This window comes from Staurois parvus, unplaced genomic scaffold, assembly GCF_062004578.1.
Source record: "Staurois parvus isolate SC_StPar_1 unplaced genomic scaffold, SC_StPar_1.0 ptg001673l, whole genome shotgun sequence".
Taxonomy (NCBI): domain Eukaryota; kingdom Metazoa; phylum Chordata; class Amphibia; order Anura; family Ranidae; genus Staurois; species Staurois parvus.
The window spans coordinates 45,541-70,000 of record NW_028319469.1 but is presented as its reverse complement, the minus strand read 5'-3'; the positions used below and the strand labels follow the sequence as shown (position 1 = coordinate 70,000).

General features: G+C 50.9%; 1 protein-coding gene across 9 annotated transcripts in view; it reads right to left on the bottom strand.

Annotated features, from left to right (window-relative positions):
* Nucleotides 1–24,460, bottom strand: part of DOCK3 (dedicator of cytokinesis 3) — a 230,956-nt gene that overhangs the window by 178,129 nt on the left and 28,367 nt on the right. For 6 of the 9 annotated variants that reach the window (XM_089663364.1, XM_089663365.1, XM_089663361.1 and 3 more), the window contains exon 2: nucleotides 3,914–4,099. In XM_089663364.1, the coding sequence (XP_089519490.1) occupies nucleotides 3,914–4,099 (186 nt within the window). The remainder of the gene's footprint in view (nucleotides 1–3,913; nucleotides 4,100–24,460) is intronic. The other 3 variants (XM_089663371.1, XM_089663368.1, XM_089663370.1) reach the window with 1 other exon arrangement.

Genomic DNA, 24,460 nt, shown 5'->3' with positions numbered 1-24,460 from the left:
ATGAGTTGGCCAAGGGAGGAGGTATAGATGGAGAAGAGAAGGGGCCCGAGGACAGAGCCTTGAGGGACCCCAACAGAGAGGGGGAGTGAGGGGGAGGTGGTAGCATTATAGGTAACGCTGAAGGAGCGTTGTGACAGGTAGGATGAGAGCCAGGAGAGAGCAGAATCTCTGAGGCCGAGGGAGTGTAGTTTTTTGAGGAGGAGGGGGTGGTCGACTGTGTCGAAGGCCGCAGAGAGGTCAAGGAGTAGGAGCACTGAATAGTGGCCATTAGCTTTGGCGGTTAGCAGGTCGTTGGTGAGGTGAGTAGGGCAGTTTCGGTGGAGTGTAGGGCGGTTTCGGTGGAGTGTAGGGAGGTTTCGGTGGAGTGTAGGGTGGTTTCGGTGGAGTGTAGGGGACGGAAGCCGGACTGTAGGGGATCGAGGAGGTTGTTGTCGTTGAGGTGAGAGCTTAGGTGGGTGTAGACGAGGTGCTCGAGGAGTTTAGATGTAAGTGGGAGCAGGGAGATGGGTCTGAGGTTGTTCGGGTCATTGGGGTCCAGGGAGGGCTTTTTAAGTATGGGGGTGATGTGTGCATGTTTCAGAGGGGAGGGGAAAGTGCCTGAGGAGAGGGAGAGATTGAAGATGTGGGTGAGGGAGCGTAGGATGGAGGAGGAGGAAGGTCGTAGGAGTTGTGAGGGGATAGGGTCGAGGGGGCAGGTGGTGAGGCGGGCATCAGAGAGGATCTTGGAGACTTCCTCGATGGTAGTAAGGTCAAAGGTGCGGAGTGTTGGGGGAGCTTCAGTATGAGGAATGTAGGGTGGGGTGGAAGTGGAGGTCAGAGCAGTGGTGAGGCCGTGGGAGAGGGGTGAAGAGGGGGTAGCTAAGTGAGGGGGAAGGGGGTTGGAGAGAGTTTGAGCAGCGACGAAGTCCCTGCGGGTTATGTCGAGGGGGAGGGGGGATAAGGGGGTAGCTATGTGAGAGGGGACGGGTTGAGAGGGTGTGTGAGTTGCGGCAATGTCCTTGCGAATTGTGTCAATTTTGTTTTTGAAGTGATTGGCAATCTCAAGGGCAGTGAGTGAGGTGCTGGGTGGAGGTGGGGGTGGCGAGAGTAGAGAGTTGAAGGCAGAGAAGAGTCGGCGATAATAGATAATAGATAGATAGATAGATAGATAGAGATACAGTGAAGGAAATATGTATTTGCTCCCCGGCTGATGCTGAATGTTCGCCCCTCACACAGAAATGATCGGTCTAACAATGGAATGTTCGCCCCTCACACAGAAATGATCGGTCTAACAATGGAATGTTCGGTGTAACACTGAGAGACAGAATACAACAACAAATTCAGCAGAAATGCGTCTAACAAATGATGACGGATCTGCATGTTCATGAGGGAAAGAAGGATTTGATCCCCTATCATTCAGCAGGATTTCTGGCTCCCAGGTGTCTCTCATACAGGTAACAAGCTGAGATTAGAAGCAGTCTCTTAAAGGGAGTGCTGCCAATCTCATTGTGTTACCTGTATAAAAGACACCTGTCCACAGGAGCAATCAGCCAATCAGATTCCAAACTCTCCACCATGGCAAAGACCAAAGAGCTGTCCAAGGATGTCAGGGACAAGATGGTAGACCTACACAAGGCTGGACTGGGCTACCAAACTATGGCCAAGCAGCTTGGTGAGAAGGTGACAACAGTTGGTGCAATCATTCACAAATGGAAGAAACACAAAACAAGTGTCAGTCTCCCTAGGTCTGGTGCACCATGCAAGATCTCACCTCGTGGAGTGTCAATGATCATGAGAACAGTGAGGAATCATCCCAGAACTACACGTGAGGATCTTGTCAATGATCTCCAGGCAGCTGGGACCACAGTCACCAAGAAAACAATTGGGAACACACTACGCCGACAAGGACTGAAATCCTGCAGTGCCCGCAAGGTCCCTCTGCTCAAGAAAGCCCATGTCCAGGCCCGTCTGAAGTCTGCCACTGAACATCTGAATGATGCAGAGGAGGACTGGTGGGAAGTGTTGTGGTCAGAGGAGACCAAAATCCAGCTCTTTGGCATCAACTCAACTCGTCGTGTTTGGAGGAGGAGGAATGCTGCCTATGACCCCAAGAACACCATCCCAACTGTGAAACATGGTGGTGGAAACATTCTGCTTTGGGGGGGGGGACAGGACAACTGCACCGCATCAAAGGGACGATGGACGGGGCAATGTACCCTCAAATCTTGGGTGAGAACCTTCTTCCCTCAGCCAGGGCATTGAAAATGGGTGGTGGATGGGTGTTCCAGCATGACAATGACCCAAAACACACGGCCAAGGCAACAAAGGAGCGGCTCAAGAAGAAGCACATTAAGGTCCTGGAGTGGCCTAGCCAGTCTCCACACCTTCATCCGATTGAAAATCTGTGGAGGGAGCTGAAAGTTTGAGTTGCCAAACGTCAGCCACCAAACCTTAATGACTTGGAGAGGATCTGCCAAGAGGAGTGGGCCAAAATCCCTCCTGAGATGTGTGCGAACCTGGGGGCCAACTCCAGGAAACGTCTGACCTCTGTGATGGCCAACAAGGGATTGGCCACCAAGTACTAAGTCATGTTTTGTGAAGGAGATCAAATCCTTCTTTCCCTCATGAACATGCAGATCCGTCATCATTTGTTAGACGCATTTCTGCTGAATTTGTTGTTGTATTCTGTCTCTCAGTGTTACACCGAACATTCCATTGTTAGACCGATCATTTCTGTGTGAGGGGCGAACATTTCATTGTTAGACCGATCATTTCTGTGTGAGGGGCGAACATTCCATTGTTAGACCGATCATTTCTGTGTGAGGGGTGAACATTCCATTGTTAGACCGATCATTTCTGTGTGGGGGGGGACATTTCATTGTTAGACCGATCATTTCTGTGTGAGGGGCGAACATTCCATTGTTAGACCGATCATTTCTGTGTGAGGGGCGAACATTCCATTGTTATACCGATCATTTCTGTGTGAGGGGCGAACATTCCATTGTTATACCGATCATTTCTCTGTGAGGGGCGAACATTCAGCATCAGCCGGGGAGCGAATACACATTTCCTTCACTGTAGATAGATAGATAGTTCGGTTGGCTGGACATTCACCAAACCCAGCAGGAATTCCATGAACCCAGTAAAGTCTCCAGTAACCGATTCTTGTGATTTTTTTCTGGCCAGTTTAGAAGTTTTTTGCAGAAATGTTGATGGTGAGGCGGCTCTGCGATTCCCCTCCACACCCCCCCCCCCCGCCTCCTAACCCCCACCCCCCCCATTGGTAGTCTCACATACACACACAGTCCCTCCCGGCTGCTCAAGATCACCAAACTGTCTGCCTGACATCACCGACCATATATAGACATGACCATACATGGTCGGTGATGTCACCCGGGACGCCCTCAGGCGGGAAGCTGTCATTTAGCGGGGATACCGACACCAAATGAGCAATTTCCAGCTGCAGCAGCCCAACAGAGGTTCGGGGGGGGGGGGGGGAACAACTGGACGAATCCGGCCATTTTGTTTTTTGCATGACAAAACGTGCGTCTGCGAGCCGCGTTTTGGGTTCCATTAACAGTTAATGGCGCTGCAAGAGCAATGCATGTTTTGGCGCATTGTTTGCGTGTTTCCTGGAACGTGCAGGTGTGACTGGGGTCCTAAGGCTCATGTGGACGGTCATTCTTGTCAGCCGCAGCCTTTTCCATAGAAATGCAGACGCACGCACCCAGATGGAAAAGGCAGCACTTGACACGTAAATTCTGCGCTGCACCTGCGTTGCCTGCAGCTCAAACTCACCTCAATGGGACGCCGCGCAGAAATGCAACGCAGAGCAGGTAAAGCGCAGCCCCGGAACCCCATTGATGTCAGCGGGAATTTGCTGACCGTGATTGCCAAGTGCAGGAAAACAATGGCGGCCTACATGAGAACTTACAGTGTGGAGGGCGGTGCAGTGCTGCCCTATGCTGTGGCTGTGTTGTCTTTTGAGCGGCGTTGTTGGCGGGCTGTTGTGCGTTGTTCCGCAGCGAACGCTCACCTTCACATTTCTCCAGGATATGGACGGTGTCACCCAGCTCCAGAGATAAACCTTGTGGTACCGATCCGCGGAAGCTGGATATCACTGAGGGAGACAAAGAGAGAGAGAGTCACCGGGGCGGCCAACAATGGAACGGCAACATTCAGCGTTCACTCGTTTTATCACACGGTACATTCTGGGCGCCGGGTGAATGTGAGACCCCCGTGTGACACCCCCATGTGAGACCCCCGCCCCCCACCTTCCTATGGGATTGTTGTTCTGTATTGGCGGGAGCTGACATTATGGGAATGTGTGGGGGGGCTCACTGGAATTCTGTGTGACTGCGCTGCAACATTGTAACAACCTGCGACAATACAATGATACTCTACAATGATACTTTGTTACTATAAAATGAAACCATACAATGTTACTATACAATGATACAATGTTACTATACAATGATACAATGATACAATACAATGATACAATGTTACTATACAATGTTACTATACAATGATACTATACAATGATACAATGTTACTATACAATGATACAATGATACTATACAATGTTACTATACAATGATACTATACAATGATACAATGTTACTATACAATGTTACTATACAATGATACAATACAATGATACAATGATACTATACAATGATACAATGATACTATACAATGATACAATGTTACTATACAATGTTACTATACAATGATACAATACAATGATACAATGATACTATACAATGATACAATGTTACTATACAATGAAACAATCAGGGGCAGACTGACAACTCATGGGGCCCCCAGGCAATAGGGATCATGAGGCCCCTGTGTCCTTGCCCAAATTCAAAGCACACCCAAAAAAGGGGCATTTCATGGGGCTCCTTACTGACCCCGGGCCCTCGGGCAGTGCCCGAGTGTTTGAATGGTCAGTCCGCCCCTGGATAAAATGTTACTATACAATGATACTATACAACGATACAATGTTACTATACAATGATACAATGTTACTATACAATGATACAATGATACTATACAACGATATAATGATACTATACAATGATACTATACAACGATATAATGTTACTATACAATGATACAATGTTACAATACAATGATACTATACAACGATACAATGTTACTATACAATGATACAATGTTACAATACAATGATACTATACAACGATACAATGTTACTATACAATGATAAAATGATACTATACAATGATACAATGTTACTATACAACGATACAATGTTACTATACAATGATACAATGTTACTATACAATGATACTATACAATGATACAATACAATGATACAATGTTACTATACAATGCTATAATGTTACTATACAACGATACAATGTTACTATACAATGCTATAATGTTACTATACAATGATACTATACAACGATACAATGTTACTATACAATGATACAATGTTACTATACAATGTTACTATACAATGATACAATGTTACTATACAATGATACTATACAATGATACAATGTTACTATACAATGTTACTATACAATGATACAATGTTACTATACAATGATACTATACAATGATACAATGTTACTATACAATGTTACTATACAATGATACAATGTTACTGCTGATGACTCATCGGTTGTTAAGGATACGGTGGCCGCCCGCTCCCTAACAACACTGTATTTACTACTGAAAATAAATAAATTAAATAACTGCATGTTTTCACTACTAAAGTACCACATGACTGCATAAAATAACTCACGTGGTATACTAGTAGCGTGTTTTAGTGAATTTTAGATTTAAAAAAAAAAAAACGTGTGCGGTATCTTACGCATACTCGGACGCGGTAAGATACTGTTTTGTGAATGGAGTCCAATGATACTATATACAGTGATACATTGTTACGATACAACGATAGCTTGATACCAGGGGCGGACTGACCATTTGGAAACTCGGGCAATGCCCGAGGGCCCGGGGTCAGTAGGGGGCCCCATGAGATGCCCCTGGTACCTTTTTCATAGGCTTTTTTGAGTTTGGGCAAGGACACAGGGGCCCCATGATCCTCTATTGCCCGGGGGCCCCATGAGTTGTCAGTCTGCCCCTGCTTGATACTATACAGAAGATTCTTCAAACCTCTATACTGAAACCTCACGCTATGACCCCATGAGACAGCTCAGCATTTTGCGACCCCATGAGACAGGTCTGCATTTTGTGACCCCATGAGACAGCTCAGCATTTTGTGACCCCATGAGACAGCTCAGCATTTTGTGACCCCATGAGACAGGTCAGCATTTTGTGACCCCGTGAGACAGCTCAGCATTTTGTGACCCCATGAGACAGCTCAGCATTTTGTGACCCCATGAGACAGCTCAGCATTTTGTGACCCCATGAGATCACTCAGAGCTCCGTATTACGTGGCCCCCCCCTATAACACAACTCTATGCTATGTTCTGTGACCCCATGTATTACGGGGAGCGACATCAGGAGAAAGCGCTGTGCTTAGATCAGTGACACCGTAAGACAGCTCCAAATTTAGTGACCCCCATGAAACGGCTCTGTATTATGTCACCCCATCAGACAGTTCCATATCGTGTGACCCCCAGAAGACAATCCCATAATATGTCCTGTGATCCCATGGAAGAGTTGAGCAAACCCTTTGGCGCTATATAAACTCGATAAATAAATAAAATAAATAAATATTATGTGACCCCATGGGATAGCTCTGTACCATGTGACCCCATGATGCAACCCTGTATTATGATCAATGACACCATGGGACAGCTCTGTATTATGATGGGTGACACCATGAGACAGTCCATATTACGTGGCCCCATGGGACAGCTCCATACTGTGCAGCAGTGACCCGGCTCTGACTTGTCTCCAGTGCTATCAATAACCTGCAATCCATGCTGTTGTCTGCAGGGAGTCTGTACAGCCTTGTAAATGGACTGCGTCAGCTCCATCTCTCTTCCCCGGTGACACCCTGACTGCGAGCTCTCTCTCAATGCTGCAGTAGTAACCCCCTCACTGCCAGATATGAGCTGTCACCACCAGGCGGGAGAGCTGCAACCCTTCACTGCAACCAGACCGACCCTCATCAAGACACAGAGAGAAGCAACGACAGTTCACTACTTCCACCATGAACCCACTACAAGGGGGACACCCTTCCTCTAATCACCATGTGGATACTACTGCCAGGACACCCCCAGGACCTTCCACCTTCTACTGACAGGACATCCCCATGGTCCTCCACATACTACTGCCAGGACACCCCCAGGACCTTCCACCTTCTACTGACAGGACATCCCCATGGTCCTCCACATACTACTGCCAGGACACCCCCAGGACCTTCCACCTTCTACTGACAGGACATCCCCATGGTCCTCCACATACTACTGCCAGGACACCCCCATGGTCCTCCACATACTACTGCCAGGACACCCCCATGGTCCTCCACATACTACTGCCAGGACATTCCCATGGTCCTCCACATACTACTGCCAGGACACCCCCAGGACCTTCCACCTTCTACTGACAGCACATCCCCATGGTCCTCCACATACTACTGCCAGGACACCCCCAGGACCTTCCACCTTCTACTGACAGGACATCCCCATGGTCCTCCACATACTACTGTCAGGACACCCCCATGGTCCTCCACATACTACTGCCAGGACACCCCCATGGTCCTCCACATACTACTGCCAGGACACCCCCATGACTTTCCACCTACTACTGCCAGGACATCCCCATGATCTTTCACCTACTTCTGCCAGGACATCCCCACGGCCCTCCACCTACTACTGCCATGACACCCCCATGGCCCTCCACCTACTACTGCCATGACACCCCCCATGGCCCTCCACCTACTACTGCCAGGACACCCCCATGACCTTCCACCTACTACTGCCAGGACACCCCCATGACCTTCCACCTACTACTGCCAGGACATCCCCATGGCCCTCCACCTACTACTGCCATGAAAACCCTGTGGCCCTCCATCTACTACTGTCAGGACACCCCCATGACCTTCCACCTACTTCTGCCAGGACAACCCCATGGCCCTCCACCTACTACTGTCAGGACACTCCCATGACCTTCCACCTACTACTGCCAGGACACCCCCATGACCTTCCACCTACTACTGCCAGGACACCCCCATGACCTTCCACCTACTACTGCCATGACACCCCCATGGCCCTCCACCTACTACTGCCATGACAACCCCATGCCCCTCCACCTACTACTGTCAGGACACCCCCATGACCTTCCACCTACTACTGCCAGGACATCCCCATGGTCCTCCACATGCTACTGCCAGGACACCCCCATGACCTTCCACATACTACTGTCAGGACACCCCCATGACCTTCCACATACTACTGTCAGGACACCCCATGACCTTCCACCTACTACTGCATGGACACCCCCATGACCTTCCACCTACTACTGCCATGACACCCCCATGGCCCTCCACCTACTACTGCCAGGACACTCCCATGACCTTCCACCTACTACTGCCATGACAATCCCATCGTCCTCCACATACTACTGTCAGGACACCCCCATGGCCCTCCACATACTACTGCCAGGACCCCTGTGGCCCTCCACCTACTACTGCCAGGACCCCTCCATGACCCTCCACCTACTACTGCCAGGACCCCCATGACCCTCCACCTACTACTGCTAGGAACCCTCCATGACCTTCCACCTAGTACTGCCAGGACCCCCCCAAGACCTTCCACCCACTGCTGCCAGGACTCCTCCATGACCCTCCATCTACTACTGCCAGGACACCCACCCCAACATCACCCTCAATCTACTACCGCCAGGACACCCACCCCCACATCACCCTCCATCTACTACTGCCAGGACACCCACCCCCACATCACCCTCCATCTACTACCGCCAGGACCCCCACCCCCACATCACCCTCCATCTACTACCGCCAGGACCCCCACCCCCACATCACCCTCCATCTACTACCGCCAGGACCCCCACCCACACATCACCCTCCATCTACTACTGCCAGGACACCCACCCCCACATCACCCTCCATCTACTACCGCCAGGACCCCCACCCCCACATCACCCTCCATCTACTACCGCCAGGACCCCCACCTCCACATCACCCTCCATCTACTACCGCCAGGACCCCCACCCCCACATCACCCTCCATCTACTACCGCCAGGACCCCCACCCCCACATATTCCGATTATTTTTTTCTTTTTTGAATTTGAATGTTTCCGTGTCGGAGATCCATCCACGAACGGAGGTTTTCTAGGCGGAGCCGGATTGGAACGACAATTTGGAAACCGCCAATAAGAATCCCGACTGCGTTAAACTTCGTGAACTGATAAAGTGAAAGATTTAATTTCGGTTGCCATGGCGATTCTTTGATTTGACAATGGCGCTCTGCCTTCGGTACTTTTTGTTCAGGCTGAACTTTAGACGACGCTGTTTGTGGAATAAAATCTGTGCGACGATTACAGGGAAGAGATCCGTCCTCGCCGTTGTACGCGGCAATCCTGGCGTGGCCGCAATCCATATTCTCTAAGGCCACAGTTGGGGGAGGGAATTGAAAACACGCGGTTTTAACGCCCCCCCCCCAAAGAAAAGTGCCCCCCCTTTTACACTCCAATGGCAACAAACTATCCAACATGTTGCGATCACTGGATTTAAGTAAATGGAAAAGCTCCCCGACTCCCCACCAACCAACAACTCGCTGCACTAAAACCAAAAAAAAAAAAGAAGTGCTGCATGCAGTAATTTTTTTTTTGTTAAAACTTTATTGACATTTATCACACGGCGGCGTTGCTATGTTGTAGACTGCGTCACACTCGCTGCACCACAAAAAAAAAGTGCTGCATGCAGTACTTTTTTTTGTTAAAACTTTATTGACATTTATCACACGGCGGTGTTGCTATGCGGTAGACTGCGTCACAATTCGCTGCAGTAAAAAAAAAAGTGCTGCATGCAGCAGTTGGTTTTTTTTTGTTAAAACTTTATTGACATTTATCACATGGCGGCGTTGCTATGTGGTAGACTGCGTCACAACTCACAAAAAAAAAAAAAAAGTGCTGCATGCCGTACTTTTTTCAGTGGTTTGGCACCATAGGGAACGAGTCTTTTTGCCCTGTCTTGAGTTGGGATTGCGCAGTACGCGCACCGAAATCTGAAACGCGCATGAAAATGCACAAAAAGCGCTGGAACATTCAGACGCCAGGGTTTGACCCCAGGCTGTGTTGTAAAATCGGGTTGGAAATTTTCAGCCGGTCACAGCGGTTTTAGATATGACTGCGTCATATGATGTCACCTGTTGGTAACCTGCGTTTAATGCGCCTTTGAGGCGCACATCGAACGCGCATTGTCATTGACCTCAGTGGCGCAGTGTGGAAGCCGCATGTGAACCGCTTTGCGTTTTCTCCACTTGGAGATGCGATGGCGTTGCAGGAAGAGCGCCCTAACGCACGCATTGAAATATAATCGCCTATTCGCCCGTAAAAATGGCGGCATACTTACGCGCCAACAAGCTCCATGCAGTCAGCTTGCCGGGACCAATCAGACGCTGGCAGAGCGCTGGTTAATGGCTGGTTTGTTGCTAAGGATTCCGACGCGCCTTTGCGCAATTTATTTATTTTTTTTTTATCTCTTTCATTCTTCCAGAATTTTGCCCAGAAGAAGAAAAAAAAATCACATTTTTCGAAGACGCGAAGGCCTTTTTCGATGACGTTTCTTCGCTTTAAATGAAATGTATAATTCACAGGAATCCTTCAGAATGGCGCAGCCAATTTCATGGCGGTACAAAGGCGGCGCGGCGTAGGGGAAGCGAGCATTCTAAAGACTCGCAATCTGAGAAGTGCGCTGCGTGTGAAGCCTTTTTATCGCAAGTGTCCTTGATGGAGAGAATGCGAGGCTGCAGCCCGCCGAACGCCCCATTACACGAGTGCACAACGACGCCCACACAGCCGCTGCATCGGGGAGTCACATGCTGCCGCCGGGGGCGGGAGAGGCAGGTTGTTCAGAAAAGGTTGGAGTGTAAGGGGGATAACGTGCGCTCAGCTCATACGATGCACACAAATGTCCCTTACATTGGGGGTCAGTGGGAAGAATGTCCCTTACATTGGGGGTCAGTGGGAAGAATGTCCCTTACATTGGGGGTCAGTGGGAAGAATGTCCCTTACATTGGTGATCAGTGGGAAGAATGTCCCTTACATTGGGGGTCAGTGGGAAGAATGTCCTGTACATTGGTGGTCAGTGGGAAGAATGTCCCTTACATTGGGGGTCAGTGGGAAGAATGTTCCTTACATTGGGGGTCAGTGGGAAGAATGTCCCTTACATTGGGGGTCAGTGGGAAGAATGTCCCTTACATTGGGGGTCAGTGGGAAGAATGTCCCTTACATTGGGGGTCAGTGGGAAGAATGTCCCTTACATTGGGGGTCAGTGGGAAGAATGTCCCTTACATTGGGGGGTCAGTGGGAAGAACGTCCCTTACATTGGTGGTCAGTGGGAAGAATGTCCCTTACATTGGGGGGTCAGTGGGAAGAATGTCCCTTACATTGGTGGTCAGTGGGAAGAATGTCCCTTACATTGGGGGGTCAGTGGGAAGAATGTCCCTTACATTGGTGGTCAGTGGGAAGAATGTCCCTTACATTGGGGGTCAGTGGGAAGAATGTCCCTTACATTGGTGATCAGTGGGAAGAATGTCCCTTACATTGGTGGTCAGTGGGAAGAATGTTCCTTACATTGGTGATCAGTGGGAAGAATGTCCCTTACATTGGTGGTCAGTGGGAAGAATGTCCCTTACATTGGTGGTCAGTGGGAAGAATGTTCCTTACATTGGAGATCAGTGGGAAGAATGTCCCTTACATTGGGGGTCAGTGGGAAGAATGTCCCTTACATTGGTGGTCAGTGGGAAGAATGTCCCTTACATTGGTGGTCAGTGGGAAGAATGTCCCTTACATTGGTGGTCAGTGGGAAGAATGTCCCTTACATTGGGGGTCAGTGGGAAGAATGTCCCTTACATTGGGGGTCAGTGGGAAGAATGTCCCTTACATTGGGGGGTCAGTGGGAAGAACGTCCCTTACATTGGGGATCAGTGGGAAGAATGCTCCTTACATTGGGGGTCAGTGGGAAGAATGTCCCTTACATTGGTGGTCAGTGGGAAGAATGTCCCTTACATTGGGGGTCAGTGGGAAGAATGTCCCTTACATTGGGGGTCAGTGGGAAGAATGTCCCTTACATTGGGGGTCAGTGGGAAGAATGTCCCTTACATTGGTGATCAGTGGGAAGAATGTCCCTTACATTGGTGGTCAGGGAAGAATGTCCCTTACATTGGGGGTCAGTGGGAAGAATGTCCCTTACATTGGGGGTCAGTGGGAAGAATGTCCCTTACATTGGGGGTCAGTGGGAAGAATGTCCCTTACATTGGGGGTCAGTGGGAAGAATGTCCCTTACATTGGTGGTCAGTGAGAAGAATGTCCCTTACATTGGTGATCAGTGGGAAGAATGTCCCTTACATTGGGGGTCACTGGGAAGAATGTCCCTTACATTGGTGGTCAGTGGGAAGAATGTCCCTTACATTGGGGGGTCAGTGGGAAGAATGTCCCTTACATTGGTGATCAGTGGGAAGAATGTCCCTTACATTGGGGGTCAGTGGGAAGAATGTCCCTTACATTGGGGGTCAGTGGGAAGAATGTCCCTTACATTGGGGGTCAGTGAGAAGAATGTCCCTTACATTGGGGGGTCAGTGGGAAGAATGTCCCTTACATTAGTGGTCAGTGGGAAGAATGTCCCTTACATTGGGGATAAGTGGGAAGAATGTCCCTTACATTGGGGGTCAGTGGGAAGAATGTCCCTTACATTGGGGGTCAGTGGGAAGAATGTCCCTTACATTGGGGGTCAGTGGGAAGAATGTCCCTTACATTGGGGGTCAGTGGGAAGAATGTCCATTACATTTGGGGTCAGTGAGAAGAATGCTCCTTACATTGGGGGTCAGTGGGAAGAATGTCCCTTACATTGGGGGTTGGTGTGAAGAATGTCCCTTACATTGGGGATCAGTGGGAAGAATGTCCCTTACATTGGGGGTCAGTGGGAAGAATGTCCCTTACATTGAGGGTTGGTGTGAAGAATGTCCCTTACATTGGGGGTCAGTGGGAAGAATGTCCCTTACATTGGGGATCAGTGGGAAGAATGTCCCTTACATTGGGGGTCAGTGGGAAGAATGTCCATTACATTTGGGGTCAGTGAGAAGAATGTCCCTTACATTGGGGGTCAGTGGGAAGAATGTCCCTTACATTGGGGGTCAGTGGGAAGAATGTCCCTTACATTGGGGATCAGTGGGAAAAATGTTCCTTACATTGCTGGTCAGTGGGAAGAATGTCCCTTACAATGGTGGTCAGTGGGAAGAATGTCCCTTACATGGGGGGTCAGTGGGAAGAATGTCCCTTACATTGGGGGTCAGTGGGAAGAATGCCCCTTACATTGGTGGTCGGTGGGAAGAATGTCCCTTACATTGGGGGTCAGTGGGAAGAATGTCCCTTACATTGGTGATCAGTGGGAAGAATGTACCTTACAATGGTGGTCAGTGGGAAGAATGTCCCTTACATTGGGGGTCAGTGGGAAGAATGTCCCTTACATTGGGGGTCAGTGGGAAGAATGTCCCTTACATTGGAGGTCAGTGGGAAGAATGTCCCTTACATTGGTGGTCAGTGGGAAGAATGTCCCTTACATTGGTGGTCGGTGGGAAGAATGCCCCTTACATTGGTGGTCGGTGGGAAGAATGTCCCTTACATTGGGGGTCAGTGGGAAGAATGTCCCTTACATTGGTGATAAGTGGGAAGAATGTCCCTTACATTGGTGATCAGTGGGAAGAATGTCCCTTACATTGGGGGGTCAGTGGGAAGAATGTCCCTTACATTGGGGGTCAGTGGGAAGAATGTCCCTTACATTGGTGATAAGTGGGAAGAATGTCCCTTACACTGGTGATCAGTGGGAAGAATGTCCCTTACATTGGGGGTCAGTGGGAAGAATGTCCCTTACATTGGGGGTCAGTGGGAAGAATGTCCCTTACATTGGTGGTCAGTGGGAAGAATGTCCCTTACATTGGGGGTCAGTGGGAAGAATGTCCCTTACATTGGGGGTCAGTGGGAAGAATGTCCCTTACATTGGAGGTCAGTGGGAAGAATGTCCCTTACATTGGTGGTCAGTGCGAAGAATGTCCCTTACATTGGGGGTCAGTGGGAAGAATGTCCCTTACAATGGTGGTCAGTGGGAAGAATGTCCCTTACATTGGGGGTCAGTGGGAAGAATGTCCCTTACATTGGTGGTCAGTGCGAAGAATGTCCATTACATTGAGGGTCAGTGGGAAGAATGCCCCTTACATTGGGGGTCAGTGGGAAGAATGTCCCTTACATTGGTGATCAGTGGGAAGAATGTCCCTTACATTGGGGGTCAGTGGGAAGAATGCCCCTTACATTGGGGGTCAGTGGGAAGAATGTCCCTTACATTGGTGGTCAGTGGGAAGAATGCCCCTTACATTGGTGGTCAGTGGGAAGAATGTCCCTTACATTGGGGGTCAGTGGGAAGAATGTCCCTTACATTGGAGGTCAGTGGGAAAAATGTCCCTTACATTGGGGGTCAGTGGGAAGAATGTCCCTTACATTGGGGGTCAGTGGGAAGAATGTCCCTTACATGGGGGGTCAGTGGGAAGAATGTCCCTTACATTGGAGGTCAGTGGGAAAAATGTCCCTTACATTGGGGGTCAGTGGGAAGAATGTCCCTTACATTGGTGGTCAGTGGGAAGAATGTCCCTTACATTGGAGGTCAGTGGGAAAAATGTCCCTTACATTGGGGGTCAGTGGGAAGAATGTCCCTTACATGGGGGGTCAGTGGGAAGAATGTCCCTTACATTTGGGGTCAGTGGGAAGAATGTCCCTTACATTGGAGGTCAGTGGGAAAAATGTCCCTTACATTGGGGGTCAGTGGGCAGAATGTCCCTTACATTGGAGGTCAGTGGGAAAAATGTCCCTTACATTGGGGGTCAGTGGGAAGAATGTCCCTTACATTGGGGGTCAGTGGGAAGAATGTCCCTTACATTGGTGGTCAGTGGGAAGAATGCCCCTTACATTGGTGGTCAGTGGGAAGAATGTCCCTTACATTGGGGGTCAGTGGGAAGAATGTCCCTTACATTGGAGGTCAGTGGGAAAAATGTCCCTTACATTGGGGGTCAGTGGGAAGAATGTCCCTTACATTGGGGGTCAGTGGGAAGAATGTCCCTTACATGGGGGGTCAGTGGGAAGAATGTCCCTTACATTGGAGGTCAGTGGGAAAAATGTCCCTTACATTGGGGGTCAGTGGGAAGAATGTCCCTTACATTGGTGGTCAGTGGGAAGAATGTCCCTTACATTGGAGGTCAGTGGGAAAAATGTCCCTTACATTGGGGGTCAGTGGGAAGAATGTCCCTTACATGGGGGGTCAGTGGGAAGAATGTCCCTTACATTTGGGGTCAGTGGGAAGAATGTCCCTTACATTGGAGGTCAGTGGGAAAAATGTCCCTTACATTGGGGGTCAGTGGGCAGAATGTCCCTTACATGGGGGGTCAGTGGGAAGAATGTCCCTTACATTGGGGGTCAGTGAGAAGAATGTCCCTTACATTGGTGGTCAGTGGGAAGAATGTCCCTTACATTTGGGGTCAGTGGGAAGAATGTCCCTTACATTGGGGGTCAGTGAGAAGAATGTCCCTTACATTGGGGGTCAGTGGGAAGAATGTCCCTTACATTGGTGGTCAGTGGGAAGAATGTCCCTTACATTTGGGGTCAGTGGGAAGAATGTCCCTTACATTGGGGGTCAGTGAGAAGAATGTCCCTTACATTGGGGGTCAGTGGGAAGAATATCCCTTACATTGGTGATCAGTGGGAAGAATGTCCCTTACATTGGTGATCAGTGGGAAGAATGTCCCTTACATTGGGGGTCAGTGGGAAGAATGTCCCTTACATTGGTGATCAGTGGGAAGAATGTCCCTTACATTGGGGGTCAGTGAGAAGAATGTCCCTTACATTGGTGGTCAGTGGGAAGAATGTCCCTTACATTGGGGGTCAGTGGGAAGAATGTCCCTTACATTTGGGGTCAGTGGGAAGAATGTCCCTTACATTGGAGGTCAGTGGGAAGAATGTCCCTTACATTGGGGGTCAGTGGGAAGAATGTCCCTTACATTGGGGGTCAGTGGGAAGAATGTCCCTTACATTGGGGGTCAGTGGGAAGAATGTACCTTACATTGGGGGTCAGTGGGAAGAATGTCCCTTACATTGGGGGGTCAGTGGGAAGAATGTACCTTACATTGGGGGTCAGTGGGAAGAATGTACCTTACATTGGGGGTCAGTGGGAAGAATGTCCGTTACATTGGGGGTCAGTGGGAAGAATGTCCCTTACATTGGTGGTCAGTGGGAAGAATGTCCCTTACATTGGAGGTCAGTGGGAAGAATGTCCCTTACATTGGGGGTCAGTGGGAAGAATGCCCCTTACATTGGGGGTCAGTGGGAAGAATGTCCCTTACATTGGGGGTCAGTGGGAAGAATGTCCCTTACATTGGGGGGTCAGTGGGAAGAATGTCCCTTACATTGGGGGGTCAGTGGGAAGAATGTCCCTTGCATTGGTGGTCAGTGGAAAGAATGTCCCTTACATTGGGGGTCAGTGGGAAGAATCTCCCTTACATTGGTGATCAGTGGGAAGAATGTCCCTTACATTGGGGATCAGTGGGAAGAATGTCCCTTACATTGGGGGTCAGTGGGAAGAATGTCCCTTACATTGGTGGTCAGTGGGAAGAATGTCCCTTACATTGGGGGTCAGTGGGAAGAATGTCCCTTACATTGGGGATCAGTGGGAAGAATGTCCCTTACATTGGTGGTCAGTGGGAAGAATGTCCCTTACATTGGGGATCAGTGGGAAGAATGTCCCTTACATTGGGGGTCAGTGGGAAGAATGTCCCTTACATTGGGGGTCAGTGGGAAGAATGTCCCTTACATTGGGGGTCAGTGGGAAGAATGTCCCTTACATTTGGGTTCAGTGGGAAGAATGTCCCTTACATTGGTGGTCAGTGGGAAGAATGTCTCTCATATGGACAACTAAAATAGATCAGAAGGCTCTGCCGAGGAGCGTTGGATCCAGGCGTATCCAGGCAACATTGGATGGGAGGTCAATCAGACAGTCACGGCTCAAGGATCCCCTAAGCAACCTCCGGAGGAACCCTGGCTACGATTGGCTGTGGCACGGTGACCACTCATGAATGATCTGCATCCTGGACACCCTCAGACCATCCAATCGCCTCACCGTCCTCTGCCAGCTCACCCCCCGACACATCTCCCTTTGTATTGTCATCTACAAAAGCTTCCATCCTGCTCAGCTGGGCATTGCCAGGCCAAGGGCACCTTCTGGCTTCCAGGATGGAACACGTGGTCCATCCTCAGGAATCCGGGACATCCGGCCGGCCAGAAGTAAGAGGCTCCAGAGGCACCATGCCTGCTTTAGATGACAACTACAATTACCAGCAAACCCAGTCTGTTCGGGGGAGCAATCAACTCACAGCAAGGATACAAACTCCATCTATGCTCCCCCATGGTTGAGGTTCCACAAGTCCCATCAGCCGGGAGGGTTGCTGCTGCCATTCCCAGATGTCATTGATTGGAACGTGTCAGGACATCCCCATCCCTCCACCGCTGTGCCCCGGGTGGTTGTCCCTCCTGCCCACCCCTTGTCCCGGGCCTGAACCCATGGCTCCTTATATATGTAAATTAAATCTGAAAGTAGTTTGCCAATTGGTTGGTGGGGACCGTCTTCCAGACTACAGGGACCCCCCTACAGACTTGGCAAGGCAGCAGAGGGGCCAATCAGAAAGGGTGCTAATCCACCATGATGGAAATCGGTCATTGGGCTCCCATGTGTCTTACTGATTGTATTCATACCAGGAGCACCCACCTATCACTGCCGCCTCCGTTCAGGAGCGCCTCCTCTGGTGTCCCCGTCCTCATATCCGACCCATACAGGCAACACCCGGTCTGCACTGCTTCCATAAAGAGGACCTGTCAGAAAGTCCCCATGAATAAATTCCCGACATGCTCCACCTTTTATCATTTAAAAGCCATCCTTGAGCTCCAGTCAGTGACTTTGCCCAGGTTGGGATAATGCCATCAGTCTGCTGCAGGCAGGAGGAAGCATTTCCTCAGTCTCCCCTCCCCCAGTGATCAGACTGTACATTGTAAATTTGTAGAAGGAGGAGGAAGCATTTCCTCAGTCTCCCCTCCCCCAGTGATCGGACTGTACATTGTAACTTTGTAAAAAGGAGGCGGAGTAATTTCCTCAGTCTCCTCCCCCAGTGATCAGACTGTACATTGTAACTTTGTAGAAGGAGGAGGAGTCATTTCCTCAGTCTCCTCCCCCAGTGATCAGACTGTACATTGTAACTTTGTAGAAGAAGGAGGAGTAATTTCCTCAGTCTCCCCTCCCCCAGTGATCAGACTGTACATTGTAACTTTGTAGAAGGAGGAGGAAACATTTCCTGAGTCTTTCCTCTCCCAGTGATCAGGCTGTACATTGTAACTTTGTAGCAAGTCACAAGGTGAGAGGCTGCAGCAGGGGGTTGATCTGTGTCAGACATTTGTGAACACAGCGAGGAACTGCACAGACCCCAGGAATTTACATGATGGTGTCATCTCTGAGCCAACATCTCAGTCCAGGAAGTAGATGGTGGCCCTGGATAATGCCTGAAAAAAGATGGCGCCGTCCTTCTGGAGCGAAAAGCAGGTAAAGTGCTTGTCAGGGGGGAGTCTTGTGATCTCTGGAAGGGTCACACTGACACATTACTTGGCATGCAAAATGATTTCCGAGGCCACCTCCACCTCTCTGGCAATTGTCAGGTTGGTCGTGGCCGGCTCCACCTCTCTGGCAATTGCCAGGTTGGCCGTGGCCGGCTCCAGCTCTCTGGAGTTGCCAGGTTGGCCGTGGCCGGCTCCAGCTCTCTGGCAGTTGCCAGGTTGGCCAAGGCCGGCTCCACCTCTCTGGCAGTTGCCAGGTTGGCCGTGCCCGGCTCCACCTCTCTGGCAATTGCCAGGTTGGCCTTTTCCGGCTTCACCTCTCTGGCAATTGCCAGGTTGGCCTTTTCCGGCTTCACCTCTCTGGCAGTTGCCCAGTTGGCCGTGGCCGGCTTCACCTCTCAGGCAGTTGCCAGGTTGGCCATGCCCGGCTCCACCTCTCTGGCAATTGCCAGGTTGGCCTTTTCCGGCTTCACCTCTCTGGCAATTGCCAGGTTGGCCTTTTCCGGCTTCACCTCTCTGGCAGTTGCCCAGTTGGCCGTGGCCGGCTTCACCTCTCTGGCAGTTGCCAGGTTGGCCGTGGCCGGCTCCACCTCTCCGGCAATTGCCAGGTTGGCCGTGACCGGCTCCACCTCTCCGGCAATTGCCAGGCTGGCCGTGGCCGGCTCCACCTCTCTGGCAATTGCCAGGTTGGCCTTTGCCGGCTTCACCTCTCTGGCAATTGCCCAGTTGGCCGTGGCCGGCTTCACCTCTCCAGGAATTGCCAGGCTGGCCGTGGCCGGCTCCACCTCACTGGCAATTGCCAGGTTGGCCGTGGCCGGACCTGTGAACCTCCTCGGTGCCACAGATCTCCATGGCTGATTTTCCTCTCCATATCCCAGGATGAGGTCTTGCGTTTCCTCGGCGCTCCTCGCCTGGACATGATTCTGTCTGGACGCTCCCGGCGACAAGAGAGCCCTTTCTGGATAATTTGCCGTATTACCGCCAAAGTGGCCGAAGCGAGGACGGGTCCCCCTCCGCTCTGCGCACGGGCGCTCTGCGATACGAGCTTTTCCGTGAATTAAGGTCAGACACAGCCCGGAGAAGGCTGAGGAGGGGGGCGGCGGGGGCGGGGGGGGGGGGGATAGTCGTTTGGCTGGAGGATTATTTATTCCTGATTTGATTATAACAATCGTTCCTGCACAGAGGCCTAATGGAGGTCCCTGGTGCAGGGGGGGGGGGGGGCCCAGCTTCATCCCGGGGCCCCGCTGTCACCCTGGCGCTCTCTGAGACACCAGCAGCAACATACAATCCCACCCGGACCGTTTATTTCCCCGCTTTAATGACCTCGGCGCTGGCTCAGCAAGTCCACAGCTGCTCTGTTAGCCAGTTCTGAGCCAAGTCCCCCCCCCGGGAAGAAAGAGGTTATTCCAGAGAAAATCCTTCCGTCAGCATTCATGGGGGGCGGTAATAAGACATTGACGTCCTTCATGCGATTTATCAGAAAAAGCAGCAAAGTGCATGTATGGAGGTCAGGAGGCCACCTGTGAGCACGGGACCTCACTAAGGAACTACAAGTCTCAGCATCCCCCCCCCCTCGTTATCCGGATAGGCCAATGGTGATCAACTTTCTTCATATGTGGGGGGTTCAAGTGTGACCCCTGACATCACCAAAGGGCCGCACCTGATATTCAGGATCAGAGGCACCAGACACAGGATACAGTCAAAGACTATGAACATGATACAAGAGACTGTCAGAGACTGCAGATATAGTACAGGAGATGGTCAGAGACTGCAGATATAGTACAGGAGACAGTCAGAGACTGCGGACACAGTACAGGAGATGACCAGAGACTGCAGACACAGTACAGGAGACAGTCAGAGACTGCAGACATAGTACAGGAGACAGTCAGAGACTGCAGATATAGTACAGGAGACAGTCAGAGACTGCAGATACGATACAGGAGATGACCAGAGACTGCAGATATAGTACAGGAGATGACCAGAGACTGCGGACATAGTACAGGAGATGACCAGAGACTGCGGACACAGTACAGGAGATGACCAGAGACTGCGGACACAGTACAGGAGATGACCAGAGACTGCAGATATAGTACAGGGGATGACCAGAGACTGCGGACACAGTACAGGAGATGACCAGAGACTGCGGACATAGTACAGGAGATGACCAGAGACTGCGGACACAGTACAGGAGATGACCAGAGACTGCGGACATAGTACAGTCCGCCTGTTCAGTGTCGGGGGAGGGGTGGGGGGTGCACAGACAGGAGGATTGGCAGATTATAAAGGGAAGGAATCTGTGAACAAGAATGGGGGGGACTGAGGAATAGAATGAGGGAAATGGAGGAAAAGGACTGAGTGGGCAGCCTGTGCTGTAGTACTACAAGTCCCAGCAGGTCAGCTGACTCGATTAGCCGAACATACGGCGGGGGTGTCAGTGGACTCCTGCGGGGCGCGCGCTTCGCTCAGCACAGATTAGCCTAATTAGATCCTCTTTACAACAAAGATGCCTTCCCCTCCCCCACCGGCTTTAGGAACCGGCCCAAGTCCCTCCATTATTCCCAGGAACCGCTCGCTGCGGGGCGACCGCGGGAAAACTGCTCCCTGTGATGGGACTTTCCACTCCCCGCTGCATGGAACGTCTTCAGTCTACAAACAACACTCGGGATACGTCCTCACTCATTCCCAGAGTCACCCCTCTATATACACCCCACAGCTCAGAGTCACCCCTCTATATATACACCCCACAGCCCAGAGTCACCCCTCTATATACACCCCACAGCCCAGAGTCACCCCTCTATACACCCCACAGCTCAGAGTCACCCCTCTATATATACACCCCACAGCTCAGAGTCACCCCTCTATACACCCCACAGCCCAGAGTCACCCCTCTATATACACCCTACAGCCCAGAGTCACCCCTCTATATATACACCCCACAGCCCAGAGTCACCCCTCTATATACACCCCACAGCCCAGAGTCACCCCTCTATATACACCCCACAGCCCAGAGTCACCCCTCTATACACCCCACAGCTCAGAGTCACCCCTCTATATATACACCCCACAGCCCAGAGTCACCCCTCTATATATACACCTCACAGCTCAGAGTCACCCCTCTATATATACACCCCACAGCCCAGAGTCACCCCTCTATATATACACCCCACAGCTCAGAGTCACCCCTCTATATATACACCCCACAGCCCAGAGTCACCCCTCTATATATACACCCCACAGCCCAGAGTCACCCCTCTATATACACCCCACAGCCCAGAGTCACCCCTCTATATATACACCCCACAGCCCAGAGTCACCCCTCTATACACCCCACAGCTCAGAGTCACCCCTCTATATATACACCCCACAGCCCAGAGTCACCCCTCTATACACCCCACAGCTCAGAGTCACCCCTCTATATATACACCCCACAGCCCAGAGTCACCCCTCTATACACCCCACAGCTCAGAGTCACCCCTCTATATATACACCCCACAGCCCAGAGTCACCCCTCTATATATACACCCCACAGCCCAGAGTCACCCCTCTATACACCTCACAGCCCAGAGTCACCCCTCTATACACCCCACAGCCCAGAGTCACCCCTCTATATATACACCCCACAGCCCAGAGTCACCCCTCTATACACCCCACAGCCCAGAGTCACCCCTCTATATATACACCTCACAGCTCAGAGTCACCCCTCTATATACACCCCACAGCCCAGAGTCACCCCTCTATATATACACCCCACAGCTCAGAGTCACCCCTCTATATATACACCCCACAGCCCAGAGTCACCCCTCTATATACACCCCACAGCCCAGAGTCACCCCTCTATACACCCCACAGCTCAGAGTCACCCCTCTATATACACCCCACAGCTCAGAGTCACCCCTCTATATATACACCCCACAGCCCAGAGTCACCCCTCTATATATACACCCCACAGCCCAGAGTCACCCCTCTATATATACACCCCACAGCTCAGAGTCACCCCTCTATACACCCCACAGCTCAGAGTCACCCCTCTATATACACCCCACAGCCCAGAGTCACCCCTCTATATACACCCCACAGCCCAGAGTCACCCCTCTATATATACACCCCACAGCCCAGAGTCACCCCTCTATACACCCCACAGCTCAGAGTCACCCCTCTATATATACACCTCACAGCTCAGAGTCACCCCTCTATACACTCCACAGCCCAGAGTCACCCCTCTATACACCCCACAGCTCAGAATCACCCCTCTATACACCCCACAGCCCAGAGTCACCCCTCTATACACCCCACAGCCCAGAATCACCCCTCTATACACCCCACAGCCCAGAATCACCCCTCTATACACCCCAAAGCCCAGAATCACCCCTCTATATACCCCACAGCCCAGAATCACCCCTCTATACACCCCACAGCTCAGAATCACCCCTCTCTATATAAACCCCACAGCTCAGAATCACCCCTCTATATACACCCCATAGCTCAGTATCACCCCTCTATATACACCCCACAGCTCAGTATCGCCCCTCTATATACACCCCACAGCTCAGTATCGCCCCTCTATATACACCCCACAGCTCAGTATCGCCCCTCTATATACACCCCACAGCTCAGTATCGCCCCTCTATATACACCCCACAGCTCAGTATCGCCCCTCTATACACCCCACAGCTCAGTATCGCCCCTCTATATACACCCCACAGCTCAGTATCGCCCCTCTATACACCCCATAGCTCAGTATCGCCCCTCTATACACCCCACAGCTCAGTATCGCCCCTCTATATACACCCCACAGCTCAGTATCGCCCCTCTATATACACCCCACAGCTCAGTATCGCCCCTCTATATACACCCCACAGCTCAGTATCGCCCCTCTATATACACCCCACAGCTCAGTATCGCCCCTCTATATACACCCCACAGCTCAGTATCGCCCCTCTATATACACCCCACAGCTCAGTATCGCCCCTCTATATACACCCCACAGCTCAGTATCGCCCCTCTATACACCCCACAACTCAGTATCGCCCCTCTATATACACCCCACAGCTCAGTATCGCCCCTCTATACACCCCATAGCTCAGTATCGCCCCTCTATACACCCCACAGCTCAGTATCGCCCCTCTATATACACCCCACAGCTCAGTATCGCCCCTCTATATACACCCCACAGCTCAGTATCGCCCCTCTATATACACCCCACAGCTCAGTATCGCCCCTCTATATACACCCCACAGCTCAGTATCGCCCCTCTATATACACCCCACAGCTCAGTATCGCCCCTCTATATACACCCCACAGCTCAGTATCGCCCCTCTATATACACCCCACAGCTCAGTATCGCCCCTCTATATACACCCCACAGCTCAGTATCGCCCCTCTATATACACCCCACAGCTCGGTTTCGCTCTTCTCCCCTGAGATCCCTGGGAAGTGCCTCCTGAATGTTTTGTCTCATCACAAACTCTTTATTAATCTTCGGAGGATGAATAGGAGTTGATTAATCCGCAGAGTCTCATCTTACAGCAATGCTGCAGCCAGCAAGTCATTAACTGGCAGACTAATTATTATGCATTTATGTTAATTACGGCGATAGGAAGCCGCAGAAAGCCCCCCCCCCCTCCGGTCACAGCCTTCAAGAAAAAACGCTTCTGAC